Below are 13,639 nucleotides of genomic sequence, written 5' to 3' on the forward strand. Positions count from 1 at the left end.
GCAGTCAAACCGACTTTGGACTGTTGTTGACTGGAAACGTGTTGCCTAGTCGGACGAGTCTCGTTTCAGATTGTATCGTGCTGATGGATGTGTACGGGTATGGATTGCAACCTTGTGCATTCATGGACCCTGCAAGTCAGAAGATTACAACCTTGTGCATTCATGGACCCTGCAAGTCAGAAGCGGTCTGTTCAAGCTGGTGGAGCTCTGTAATGGTGTGGGTCGTGTGCAGTTGGAGTGACACGGGACCCCTGATACGTCGAGATACGACTCTGACAGGTGACACGTGCATAAGCATCCTGTTTGATCAACCGCATCGAATTAAGTCCATTGAGAATTCCGACGGACTTGGGCAATTCCAGCAGGACGATGTGACACCCCACGTCCAGGAACGCTACAGAGTGGCTCCAGGAACACTCTTCTGGGTTTGAACACTCCCGATGCCCTCCAAACTTCCAGACAAATGTTACTGAACAAATGTTACTGAACTTGGCCTCACGTAAAAACGTGTAACTTACTTTTTGAAACTCCCTCGTATTTATATGTGTGGTCCAAAACACTTTCTTGCAGCTGGCACCCCTTGTCCCTTCATCTATTATCAAAACAATTATAATTCAACCACTAAAACGCCTTCCGTGGGTAAAACGACATAAAAACTGGACAATAGCGGAGAGGAGGCGTGTAATATGGTGCATCATAGCGCGATTTTGTCTCATTTTTCAGACATGCGAGGTGAAGAGTGAACCGATGGCCTAGTGAGGCGTTCAATCCTCGATACGTGGAGGATGTAGTTTTGTAGCTTAGACCGGAGGGGATCCCGTGATATTTTGGGGGTATTTTTCGTACAATAAGTAAATGTCGCGGTACTAGGACCTCCCGTCGGTTAGACCGTTGGCCGTGTGCAAGTCTTTCGCTTTGACATCGGTTCGGCGACTTGCACGTCGATGGGGATGAAATGATGATGATCAGGACAATACAACACCCAGTCCCTGAGCGGAGAATATCTCAGACCCAGCCGGGAATCGAACCCGGGCCCTTAGAATTGACCTTCTGTAGCACTGACCACTCAGCTACCGGCGAACTCGAACCAGGACATTTATTTCAACTTTGTCGATGATCAAGTATTGCTCTTTCTTCTCTGAGGACTATTCGAAAAGTAAGGTCCGATAGGTCGCGAAATGGAAAACACAGTGAAAATCCGATGAAATTTTGCAAAGATGCCTGTATATCGCGTCACGTCGCTATTTTCAGTTCTAAGCACACAGTTAGCACGTAAACCTGTCTAGAACAATAGTGTCTCCTTCCAAGTATGGGGACCCGCTGCAATGTTTCGCCTAATTTCGTGCAACCGCACATAAAGTACCTGTCATATATTTCTTCATGACAACTCTCTGCCGCGCACATTGCAGTGGCAATGAGGATGTCCCTGCAGCGTTTTCGATTGGAAGTGTCTGATCACCCACCGTACAGCACGTACTTGGCTCCCCCTGATGTTCATCTCTACTCACGTGAACCATTACCTATGAAGACAACATTTTGGCACAGACAACGAACTGCAGACCAGCGTAGAGAAGTGGCGGAAAGCACAGGCGGCTGCCTTATGTGACGAGAGTATTGGAAATTTGGTACGACTTTACAACAAATGTCTTTAAGCCGGAGAGGCAGCAAACTGTTGCAAGTAAAAAATTTTTGATTTTCACTTCGCGACCTGTCGGCCTTTATTTATCGAATAGCCCTCGTACATGTTCATGAAGTTTCTATAGACTCTCTCGTCTTCCACGATGGCAACAGTCATATTCACAGGGCAGCACCTAGACATTTTCTCTCTGACCATCCATCGACTGGCCAACTAAATCGCCTGCTCGTGACTAGACAGAAAATTTCTGATACGATTTGAAACTGCGGGAGATGTAGAAATCATCTTTACGACAATTTGGTGGCTCTACGCAAGGTATTCGTCAATGAGTGGCTTTAGCTGGCCGCGCGGGATTAGCCGAGCGGTCATGGCGCTGCAGTCAAGGACTGTGCGGCTGATCCCAGCGGAGGTTCGAGTCCTCCCTCGGGCATGGGTGTGTGTGTTTGTCCTTAGGATAATTTAGGTTAAGTAGTGTGTAAGCTTAGGGACTGATAACCTCAGCAGTTAAGTCCCATAAGATTTCACACAGATTTGAACATTTTTTTGGCTTTAACTGGATAAGGCTTACTCGAATAATTTGTAGAATTTTTTCCTCGCCGAACTGGGACAATTTCTCCTGAGAGTGACAAATGCTTTTGTCCGATGTACGTAGTACTCCCAATACTTTTGTGTTTACAGCTATGTGGGAGCTGGTACATAGCTATACGTGCAAACTAGGTTGACACTCGGCGCGGTGACTGCTGGGAGCGACTATAAATTGGAGATGCCTTTACCGTCGCTTTTGTGAGCCACCGCATCGAATGTCAGCATAATTTGCACGTACAGTACTGTTCCTGGTGTTTTACTACTCGCATCTATCGTGTGAGTTTCATGTGTTGCTGGTGTTTTTCTCTGCTAACAGCTATCTGGCCGGTGGTATGTGGTGGAGGTGGTGTTCCCGATGCCGATGTGGGGCGCGGACACGTGCGTGTGGCTGGACTTCTGGCAGCACGAAAACGGCTCCACGCTGTTCCACGTCGAGTACTACAGGAGCAGCGCCAACAAGTCTGTGCGATCCGCCGACGGAGTTCTCGACAGGGGCGTCTGGCACCAGCACGGTCAGTAGCGCCACCTGCCAGCCACGCTCTTAGCTCCAGAGTACCGCACCGCAATCGATAAGCCGCGCTCGAAACTCTGCAGCAGCTGCATGGGTTGGCAGTACGAAATAAATCGAGGTACGCCAGGGGCCACAGCTGCCAGCCCATGGGTATCACGTGTGTGGATAGTGATTGGTCGATGCCTCGACGAATACCGGAGCACTGAGCTACGGCGGATAGTTCTCAGAGTCGTGTACGGTCTCCAGTAACTGCCGAGCCTACAAGCTGCAGAGTTCATCCCTCGACTCCAAGACTAGGCCGTATGCATCGTAGGCCCGGATGCAGTCGTCCACCCTGTTCCAGAGGAAGCTTCTCCGCCCACAAGCTCTGGGATTCACAGAGGGTGGGTTTGCTGGTAGTTGGGAGCTCCAACGTTAGGCGCATAATGGGGCCCCTTAGGAACATGGCTGCTAAGGAGGGGAAGGGAGCCAGTGTGCACTCCGTGTGCATACCGGGGGGAAAGGATGTGGAAAGGGTGCTTCCGGATGCCATGAAGAGTACAGGCTGCAGCCAACTGCAGGTGGTAGCACATGTCGGTGCCAATGATGTGTGTCGCTTTGGATCGGAGGAGATTCTCTCTGGTTTCGAGCGGCTAGCGGAAATGGTAAAGATTGCCAGTCCTGCTTGACAGATTAAGGCGGTGCTCACCATCTGCAGCATTGTTGATAGAACCGACTGTGGTCCTTTTGTGCAAAGCCAAGTGGAGGGTCTGAATCGGAGGCTCAGGCGGTTCTGTGACCGTGTAGGCTACAGATTCCTTGACTTGCGCCATCGGGTGGTGGGTTTCCGGCTTCTGCTTAATAGGTCAGGAGTCCCTGTTACACACAGGAAGCGGCTACTCGAGTAGCGGGGGCTATGTGGAAGGGTGTGGGCGATTTTTAGGTTAGAGGGTCTCAGGGAACCACAGAAAGGGCGTTCTTCTAAAAGGGGACAGGTAAAACACAGTAAGTTAGTTGTAGAAATGATCGGTATTATAGTTGTAAATTGTCGTAGCTGTGTTGGGAAAGAAACAGAGCTACAAGCCCTAATAGAAACCACTGAAGTTCTAATAGTTATAGGTACAGAAAGCTGGCTAAAGCCGGAAATAAGTCCCGCCGAAATTTTTCAAACGATCTAACAGTGTTCAGAAAGGATAGATTAAATACAGGTGGTGGTGGTTGAGTATTTATTGCTGTCAGAAGGAGTTTGCCTTGTAGTGAAATTGAAGTACACTGCTGGCCACCGTAAATGCAACACCATGAAAGACAAGAGGTAGCACAACAAAATTTATTTTGTAGATAACATGTTGACAAAGTATCAAATGATTACGTTTACAGACGTCTGTGACATGTGGTTCCTGCCAGAATCAGTAGCCAGAGTAGACGCCATTGTTGGAGATCACCACTGCCACACGTCTCGGCATTGAGTCAAAGAGACGTTGGATGTGTTCCTGGGGTACAGCAGCCCAAGCATCTTCCACACGTTGCCAAAGATCATCTGGTGTGGCAGCTGGGGATGTAATCTGGGTCACTCGTTGAGCAACCATGGACCACATGTTTTCTATCGGCGAAAGATCCGGAGAGCGAGCCGGCCAGGGAAGCAATTCAATCTGGTTATTGACGAAGAACCTTTGGACAATGCGTGCCACGTGTGGTCGCGCATTATCCTGTTGAAATATGGCTGTGGCCGAGCCCTGAAGGTAAGGAAGGACAACTGGCTTCAGCACCTCGGATATGTAGCGCCGGCTATTTAAAGTACCGGCAATGCGTACTAGAGGCGTGCGAGAGTAATATCCAATACCGCCCCATACCATAATACCCGGTGCAAGACCAGTGTGGCGGTGCATAATGCAGCTGTCCAGCATCCTCTCTCCACGGTGTCTCCACACTCGAATCCGACCATCGTGGTGCTGCAGACAGAAGCGTGCGTCGTCAGTAAAGACAACGTCATTCCATTCTGCCGTCCACATCCGTCTGTCATCACACCATTGGCGACGGAGACGTCTGTGGTTCTGCGTCAATAGTAGACGAAGCAATGGACGTCTTGCGGACAGACCACTCTCTGTAAACGGCGTCGAATGGTACGCGCAGACACTGGATGATGCGTTACAGACGCAATGTGCTGTGCTATGGTTCGGGATGTCACTGAGCGATCCGTCACTGCCATGCGCACAATTTTCCTATCAGCACGTGCAGTGGTGCACCGAGGTGAATGCGATCGACCACGTCGGTCCGTCGTACCCTCCTGCATCCAACGGTCATATATCCGCATTACAGTTGTTTGATTTCGTCCAACACGACTAGCGATTTCTCTGTATGATAATCCACAATCTCGGTAAGCCACTATCCTTCCTCTGTCGATCTCGGATACTTGATCAAACGATGTTCGCTGTTGTCTACGAGGCATAACTGATCGTCTTGTGAAACAACCACAAGGTAAACACACGTGCCGAACGTACACTCGTCGAAATCGCCAAGCCTTAAATGGCGCTATGAGGTGGCGCCACAGGCGTGCGTGATGTGCGTCTGCGCTGAAATTCTAATCAGTTGCATATCTCATCGCTGCAAACTCATGGTGTAAATTTCACTTGATTCGGATGCTTCCTTCAGGGTGTTGCATTTACGGTGGCCAGCAGTGTAGATTGTTCCTGTGAAATAGTATGGGTAGAGGTTATACTTGACAAACGGACTAAACTATTAATTGGATCGTTTTACCGCCCCGCCCCCCCCCCCCCCCCCCCGACTGTGAAGATATACAGTATTGCTGAACAGTTCAAAGAAAACTTGAGTCTCATTTCAAATAGGTACCCCACTCACACAGTTATAGTCGGTGGTGACTTCAATCTACCCTCGATATGCTGAAAAAATTATACCTTTAAAGTCGGCGGCAGGCATAAAACGTCATCCGCAATTGTACCGAATGCTTTCTCAGAAAATTATTTTGAACCATTAGTTCATGAGCCCACTCGAAGCGTAAATGGTTGCGAAAGCATACTTGACCTCTTAGCAACAAATAATCCTGGACAAATACGGAGTATCGTGTCGGAAACAGGGATTAGCGACCACATGGCAGCTGCTGCTAGGCTGAATCCCGTAACGCCAACAACCATCAAAAAGAAACGCAAAGTATGTCTGTTAAAAAAAGCTGATAAAATGCTCTTAACGCCATTTTAAGAGACAGACTTCACTCCTTCCGATCAGGTCATGTAAGCGTAGAAGAGTTGTGGAATGATTTGAAAGAGATAGTATCGACAGCAATTGAGAAATACATACCACATAAATTAATAAGTGCCAGGCACTTTATTGTCAATAGCAGAGTAATCATGAAGATGTAGATGGACACCACGTAGCCATCGTTCACAGGCACATTGACAGGACTTTAATATTTTAGAGTACTTGTAATAACCTACGTTGAAATTTGGCTCTGAGCACTATGGGACTTAACATCTGAGGTCATCAATCCCCTAGAACTTAGAACTATTTAAACCTAACTAACCTAGGGATTTCACACACATCCATGCCCGAGGCAGGATTTGAACCTGCGACCGTAGCGGTCGCGCGGTTCCAGACTGAAGCGCCTAGAACCGCTCAGCCACAGCGGCCGGCTGTTGAAATTTGTTAAGCACTTACACCAACGGACCCAATTCGAGTTTTACGCTACGTTTTGTATCAACACCACTTGTTCCTCCAATAGGAACTTGTTTTTTAGGTCAGTTCTGGTAGGGGCCGACGAGTTCACATTGTACCATCCGACCACTTGTTCTTTCTCTACCGGCGACACCGTTTGCAAATCAGTATGGAGGGACACAAGGTCTTTTATTTTCCTACTAGAGATGTTTATTATCCATAAATTTACTGTATAAATAAAGGGATGCCTTATACAGGGTGTAAAAGACAACTGTTGACAATGTATCACAGAGATGAAGGGGCAGTCGTGACGAAAAACTTGTTAAAGACGCTTGTGTTCTATCGACCTAGGAAAAGACCTCGAACTGGCCAACAAACGCCATCTAACCAACAAGCGTATGCACGCGAAGTGAGATTTTTAATTTCCTATCGCCCACTTACGCCATCAGGTTAGTAGTGCAGTCATAAATTATGAAACTGACATGTGTAAACTGCACCTTAACATTTTGTGAATTTCAACAGCGTAAAATTGATCATTACGTCAACTTGTTTCTAAAGCCTTACGACGCACTCGTACTTCCTATAGTCAACTGATAAAGTTTTAAAGGGTTCAAGTTGTTGTATCCCGAGTGGCGGGTTGGTTCTTTCGGAGAATTGCCAAACAAGTTGGACGTGCTGCGTCAGTAGTGCTACGATGCTGGTATCAGTGGTCACGTGACCTTTCTCACACCCATAGAAGAGGTTCTGGACGTCCACGCAGCACAGACGCCCACCAGGATCGTCGTACAGTAAGGGGAACAGTGCCAGATCGTACACCTTCCACAGCACAGATAAGAGAGTTTGTGAGACGCGATTTGTCAACAGGAAATACTGCAAATCCGTTATTATCAGTGGGACTAAGAGCATGCATATCTCTAGCCCGTCTTCCACTCACACTACAACGCCGTGGTCTTCAGTAGAGAAAGCAGAATGTGCCCACATGCAAATGATGGCAGTTTGTAAGTACGACGTAGACGTGGTGATCGCTGTCTCGTAGAGTGCATTCGTCCGAGACACAATGGTCTCACCTCAGGCCTTATGGTCTGGGGTGCGATAAGCTACAACTCTCGTTCGTCTTTGGTGCTTCCGTAGCAGACGCTAACCAGCGATCGGTACACGCAGAATGTTGCTGGATCCTTTCCTTTGCCATTTTGTTGTTCCAACAGGATACTGCTCGTCCACACACTGCCCGTGAAACTCAATTTCCCTGGCCAGCAGAGTCTCCGGACTTCTCTGTAATCGAGTACGCGTGGGATATGAAATTATTCGTGCGACTCGTCAACCAACAACTGATACAGAAATACGTGAAATGGTCGAGCAGACGTGACATAACGTATCCCAGGACAGTAGTCGCCATCTGTACGATCAATTGGATGCCAGAGTGAGCACCTACATTGCCGCCCATGGAGGCAACATCTCATACTAATATGGGTGTTTCAGTATGGATCGAAACCTGGTACCTCAGAACTGCTTGTGCTATTGATCTGTATACGTAATCATTTCATGTTCTCCATATGCACTGTTGCAACAAAATATTTTTGAGTGAACTGGAAACGTCTAAATGGGTGTACTATTTTTTCCGGTGCTGTATCTCATTGCACATAAAAGCTTTATTTCTATTAAAATTAAAGGATGTAGGGCATAAAATTCCATATATATGTGGAAATTAAATGCTGCCGTACATATATTTGTAACGTTGTGTTACAAACAGCCTAACACATTCATAAAGTTGCCCACTTTCACAGTAGCAGAGACACACCCAGTTCAGTTGAACACAAGAATTTAACCTCTTCCTTCGCTAGAGTACTAACCACTATACACGTTTCAGCGGTGGAACTGATGGCTCTGGCCTTCCGAGCACTATTTATAGGTACTACATATTGCGATTACAACGCCATCTGTTAGCAGCTTGTAACTACTTCTTCGAAACTGCAACATAAAATTCTCACAGCCTTCACAATAAACCTGCCGTTTGTTGCATTCTTCTGTCGATCTTTGTTTTCATGTAATTTAATTTTAAAATCTGCTGGGCTCCATGCATTTCTGAACATGATCCCGTCAATTCTCCAGTGCTGTCGGCTCTGCGTGCTGTGAAACCACCCCTGTGCATCACAACCATTTCCAAAAATGTGTGAGAGTTTGTGGCGGTTTTCGTGTATCATCAACATGGACAAGTGCAATGAATATGGATGATACGATACTCTACGGTATTCTGCGATTTGAATTCACTCTGTTTTTTTAGCTTTTGCATTGATTTGATTTTGTAAATTATAGTGACAATATTATACACATGTATAATGCATTATTCAAACTACAACTTCTCCCGGATAATTATTTTGTTCAAATTGCACAAGAATTCCACCTGACATAGTGTAATAATGTTAACCGTAAGCAGTGTTCATATAACTAAAATTACAGATCGTACATCAGAGCTTTTATAATTTTTTGTCTTCGATGGATTTAATTATTCTTAGCAAATTGATCATGAAAAGGAACCACAGAATACCACCCGCACACAACACTGACGTTGCTACCAAACAATATTTTTCTCCGTGATTCGTCCGTAGTTTAATTTTGGCCTCATACATCAGCAATGAAATCTTGTTCAACAATAAATACCATCAGCACAGTTCTTAGAAAATGCACTTTGAATTGATTAATTTTTTTTCTTTTATAAATAGAATTCAGTACCACCGGTGCACATTTATTTCTTACACATCGTAATATTGTTTGCAGTTTCAAGTAATTTAAATTTGCCGCTGTAATAAAAGTTAAGATGGCGGCCAACAGAAGATAGAGGATTTCTTTTTTAATTAAGATTTTCCTTTTCCCAATAAATAGTTAATCATTTAAATTGATGCCACCAAAAAAATTATTAAATTGTTTTGAAAATTAGTTTAACACAAACCCATGCTATTTTCAACTAGAAGTACAGACGAAGTTGCTATATAATTGCAACTAACAATGGCTGCGCTTCTTGCAGCTATGATAAAACAATCAATACAAAATTATAATTAAAAGAGGAAGTGAATTTTCAATAATTAATCATAAATTGTTTTAACGCATTTGGCTCTATTTGTTTTTACCAGCAAATGAACATAAAAGTACAATAATTTTACATTAAATGTTTTTCATTTAACAGACCTCAAATCGATTCGCGTCTTGCGTCGTCGATGTACATCAGAAGAAGACCACAAAAGGGTACAAAACAAAAGAAAAGAATGACATAAATTAACAAAGAATGTGAGACAAATATTGTCTCTGTTTTACATAATTATCATCTTTTGCAGAAATAATTACATAATTGAATGAATATTATACACACGTTCATATTCCACTCGTAATAAAAAATATATGTATCGTGGATGTTATAAGTTGTGTAATGAATAAAATGTCTGTAGCGCAGATTCCAGGAGAGGGCAAGCGCCGCCCTTGCAGGTGCCTATGTGTTGACGCCTTTCTGAGTATTCTCTGTTGTGGTGCGCAGGAACCGGGGGCGGCGAGCTGGCAGTGCTGGACCTGGAGCACGACGTGATGTCGCTGGCTGTCTGCCCGCGCAGCTACATGTGCTTCGGTTACGTGCTCTCCAGGGACCTGCTGGCGTGCGACCGCCGCTCCGAGATGTTGCAGGTTGGCTATTCTGATTTGTTCACAAACTCCTGAACCAGGACTCTCTATTTCTGTATCTTCAGAATCTGGTTTAAGTCGGTCAACTTTGGCCCGCTAATGTTTGTCTCCGGCCGCTGTCAACACTGCCGATCTTCCCTGTGGTCACAAAAGTCACGGGATACTTGCCAATGTCGTGTCGGACCTCCTTTGGCCCGGCGTTGCTCAGCAACTCTACGTGGCATGGACTCAACAAGTCGTTGGAAGTCCACTGCAGAAATATTGAGCCATGTTGCCTCTACAGCCGTCCATAATTGTGAGAGTCTCGACTGTTAGGATATGGTGCAGGAATTGACCTCTCGATTCTGTCTCATAAATGTTCGATGGGATTAACTTCGGTAGATTTAGCTCGAATTGTCCAGAATGTTCTTCATACCAACAACGTACAACTGTGACTCCCTGACATGGTCATCCATACAAATTACATCGTTGTTTGGAGACAAAGTCCATGAATGGCTGAAAACGGTCTCTAAGTAACCGAAAGTAACCACTTCCAGTCAATGATCGTTCAATTCCCAGAGGACCCAGCCCATTCCATGGAAACACAGCCCACTACATTATGCAACCACAGCTTGCACAGTGCCTTGATGTCAACTAGGGTTCATAGCTTCGTGGGTCTGCGCCCCACGATCCCAGGAGAGGCGCCGCAGTCGATATGGTGCTGTTAACAAAGGCACTCGCGTCGATCGTTTGCTACCATAGCCCACTAACGCCAAATTTCGCCGCACTATCCTAACGGATACGTTCTCGTACATCCCACATTGATTTCTGTGGTTATTTCACGCAGTATTGCTAGTATCTTAGCACTGGCAACTATGTGTAAACACCGCTGCTCACAGTCGTTAAGCGAAGACCGTTGGCGAGTGAGTTGTCAGTGGTGACAGGTAATGTCTGAAATTTCGTATTCTCGACACACTCCTGACGCTGTCCGTGTCAAAACATTGAATTCCCTAACGATTTCCGAAGTGAAATGGCCCATGTTTCTAGCTCCAACTACCATTCCGCGTGCAAAGACTGTTAACTCCCGTCTTGCGGCCATAATCACCCCAGAAACCTATTCACATGAATCACTTGCGTATAAATGACAGTTCCACCGATGTACTGCCCTTCGAAACCTTGTGCGCGCGATGTTGGCGCCATCTGTATATGTGCATATAGCTATCCTGTGACTTTTGTCACGTCACTTTATAGCACAAAACCTTGCGCGGTTGTTGTGCCTTATTGTGTTGTCGTAAGTTAATACATCTCTTAGTGAGTGACGAATTATTAACATTAAGCACTATCTTTCAAGATGAACCAGACAGTTTTGATTTCACAAGTCTGGTAAGCTTTAGCTAGGCCCCGCATCAATTTTTACTTTCTATACCATCACAAGAGAATAATGACTAGAACTTTATACTTTTTTTGTAAACAGAATGTAAGTCACGTGGCAAGAAGCTAATCTGACTTGAATGCAAACTAAATATCTCCATTTCTGCATAAATAAATTCCAAGAAATTCTCTCTCACATGGAATTAAAATAATAACTTGAAGTTCCGGTGGCGTGGTTGTATTTTCAGAAGAACAGAAAAATTCGTTTATTTGATATTCTGCGTGCCGAAGAATCTGGTGGAGGTCTCCGATGAAGCTACAGACCTCGATCACCCTGAAACCTTAAATCGTCTTTACCCTTCTAGCATTGGACCCACTGGAGTCTGCCCTTGTGCAGTCACAGCATCTTCCTGACAAGCTACTGGTAGTCCAACGATTTCGTAATTTCAAACAACAGAGCAAAATTCTTCTTGTTATAGTCGTGATCGCGTGCCAGTTCGTCCACCAAATCAGTTGGCATTAACCCGGTAAACATAAGCGACACCATATTGTTGCTCATATGAAATTCAAGAAATCCTTGAAAATGATAAACGCACGTACTTTAATATTCATAAACTTCTGACGTGTTCTCTGTACAATAGTTTCCTACTACAAAGTTTCAGAAATAAATAATTATCTTGTCAGTTTTCTGACTTAAACTTCCATAAAGTAACATTTCGTCCAATGGCGGCCTTCCGTAATACACCGCAATACAAAGACTTCCTCTTTTCAGATAAGATTACAAGTCAATGCTAATTATCTGCATAAGGTTATCATTGTTACATTCAAAAGGTATTTATGAGCGTATCAGAGGGCTGAAGGCGCTCACAGGCGAATATAGCTGTTTCGTGTTCATCATAGATTAACGGTTATCTTCAGTGAAGTCAATATTTTGTCGCACAGCGAGACAATCGAACCACGTTACACAATTATCATTGCTATTATGTTACACTTCGTAGACGCACGATACGAAGCAGCAAGCTCAAGTGCAGTTCTAGCACTGCGTGACGAAAGCGCGGCTTGTCCCCCCGAAGACCACCCCTCCCCTTCACCTCAGGGCCACCCACGTGCTGGGAGTGTGCGGGTGGGAGCTTGCTTCCTGTTTCCCGCACCACCCTGAGCATTAATTCAGAACTTTGCTAGCAAACTACTGGTCAGCCAGTACATTGTGACCATCGACCTACTATCGATATAAATCCATCCGGACGATAGCAGCGTCACCTGGGGCGAGGAACGACTGCTAATTAGATATACGCACGGTGCATGCAGTATCAGTGAGCGTGCTGTCTGTGTGTGGAATGGGAAGGCGCGCGATCTATCTTGAGTTTGACAGAGGCCAGATTGTGATGGTCCAGAGGCTCAGCACGGGCGTTTCGAAAACTGCGCAGCTCGTCGGGTGTTCGAGGAAGGCTGTGGTGAGTGTCTTCAACACGTGGCGAAGCAATCAAGTGAAACCACATCCAGACTTCGTGGGGTTGGGCTGACACTCCTCCTTACAGACGTCGGACGTCGCAGGCTGAGCAGATTGGTAAAACAGGACAGGCGGCGAACTGTGGCGGAACTAACATCAGACTTTAATGCCGGGCAGAGTAAAAGTGTGTCTGAACACACAGTGCACCGAACACTCCTAACGATGGGCCTCTGCAGCCGATGACAAAATGGTTCAGATGGCTCTGAGCACTATGAGACTTAACATCTGGGATCATCAGTCCCCTATACTTAGAACTACTTAAACCTAACTAACCTAAGGACATCACACACATCCATGCCCGAGGCAGGATTCGAACCTGCAACCGTAGCAGTCGCGTGGTTCCGGACTGGAGCGCCTAGAACCGCTCGGCCATAGTGGCCGGCGCAGCCGGTGACCCATGCATGTGCCAATGTTAACACGACAGAGTCTGCAACTACGACTGAAGTCGGCATGCGACCTTCAACACTGGACGTTGGCGCAGCGGCAGAGTGTTGCATGGTCTGATGAATCCTGATACCTTCATTAGGCCGATGGGACGTCGCGCATTCGCCGTCTTCCTGAGGAACAGCTCCTTGATTCCTGTACTGCAGGACGGATACAAGCTGGTGACGGCTCCATTACGCTCTAGGGAACAATCATGGAACATTCAGGTGGGCATCCATGGGTCCAGTGAAGCTCCTGCAAGGCACCATGACGCCCAAGGAGTATCGTACACTGGTTGCAGATCACGTACACC

At 45.9% G+C, this 13,639-nt stretch overlaps 1 protein-coding gene across 1 annotated transcript in view; it reads left to right on the forward strand.

The window, feature by feature from the left end:
• The window catches only part of LOC124594970, a 97,561-nt gene that overhangs the window by 64,593 nt on the left and 19,329 nt on the right, over positions 1-13,639 (forward strand). Inside the window, exons 3-4 of the mRNA XM_047133491.1 lie at positions 2,538-2,733; positions 9,904-10,046. Of these exons, the coding sequence (XP_046989447.1) occupies positions 2,538-2,733; positions 9,904-10,046 (339 nt within the window). The remainder of the gene's footprint in view (positions 1-2,537; positions 2,734-9,903; positions 10,047-13,639) is intronic.

The sequence above is a fragment of the Schistocerca americana genome, chromosome 2 (genome assembly GCF_021461395.2).
Source record: "Schistocerca americana isolate TAMUIC-IGC-003095 chromosome 2, iqSchAmer2.1, whole genome shotgun sequence".
In the NCBI taxonomy this organism is placed as follows: Eukaryota; Metazoa; Arthropoda; class Insecta; order Orthoptera; family Acrididae; genus Schistocerca; species Schistocerca americana.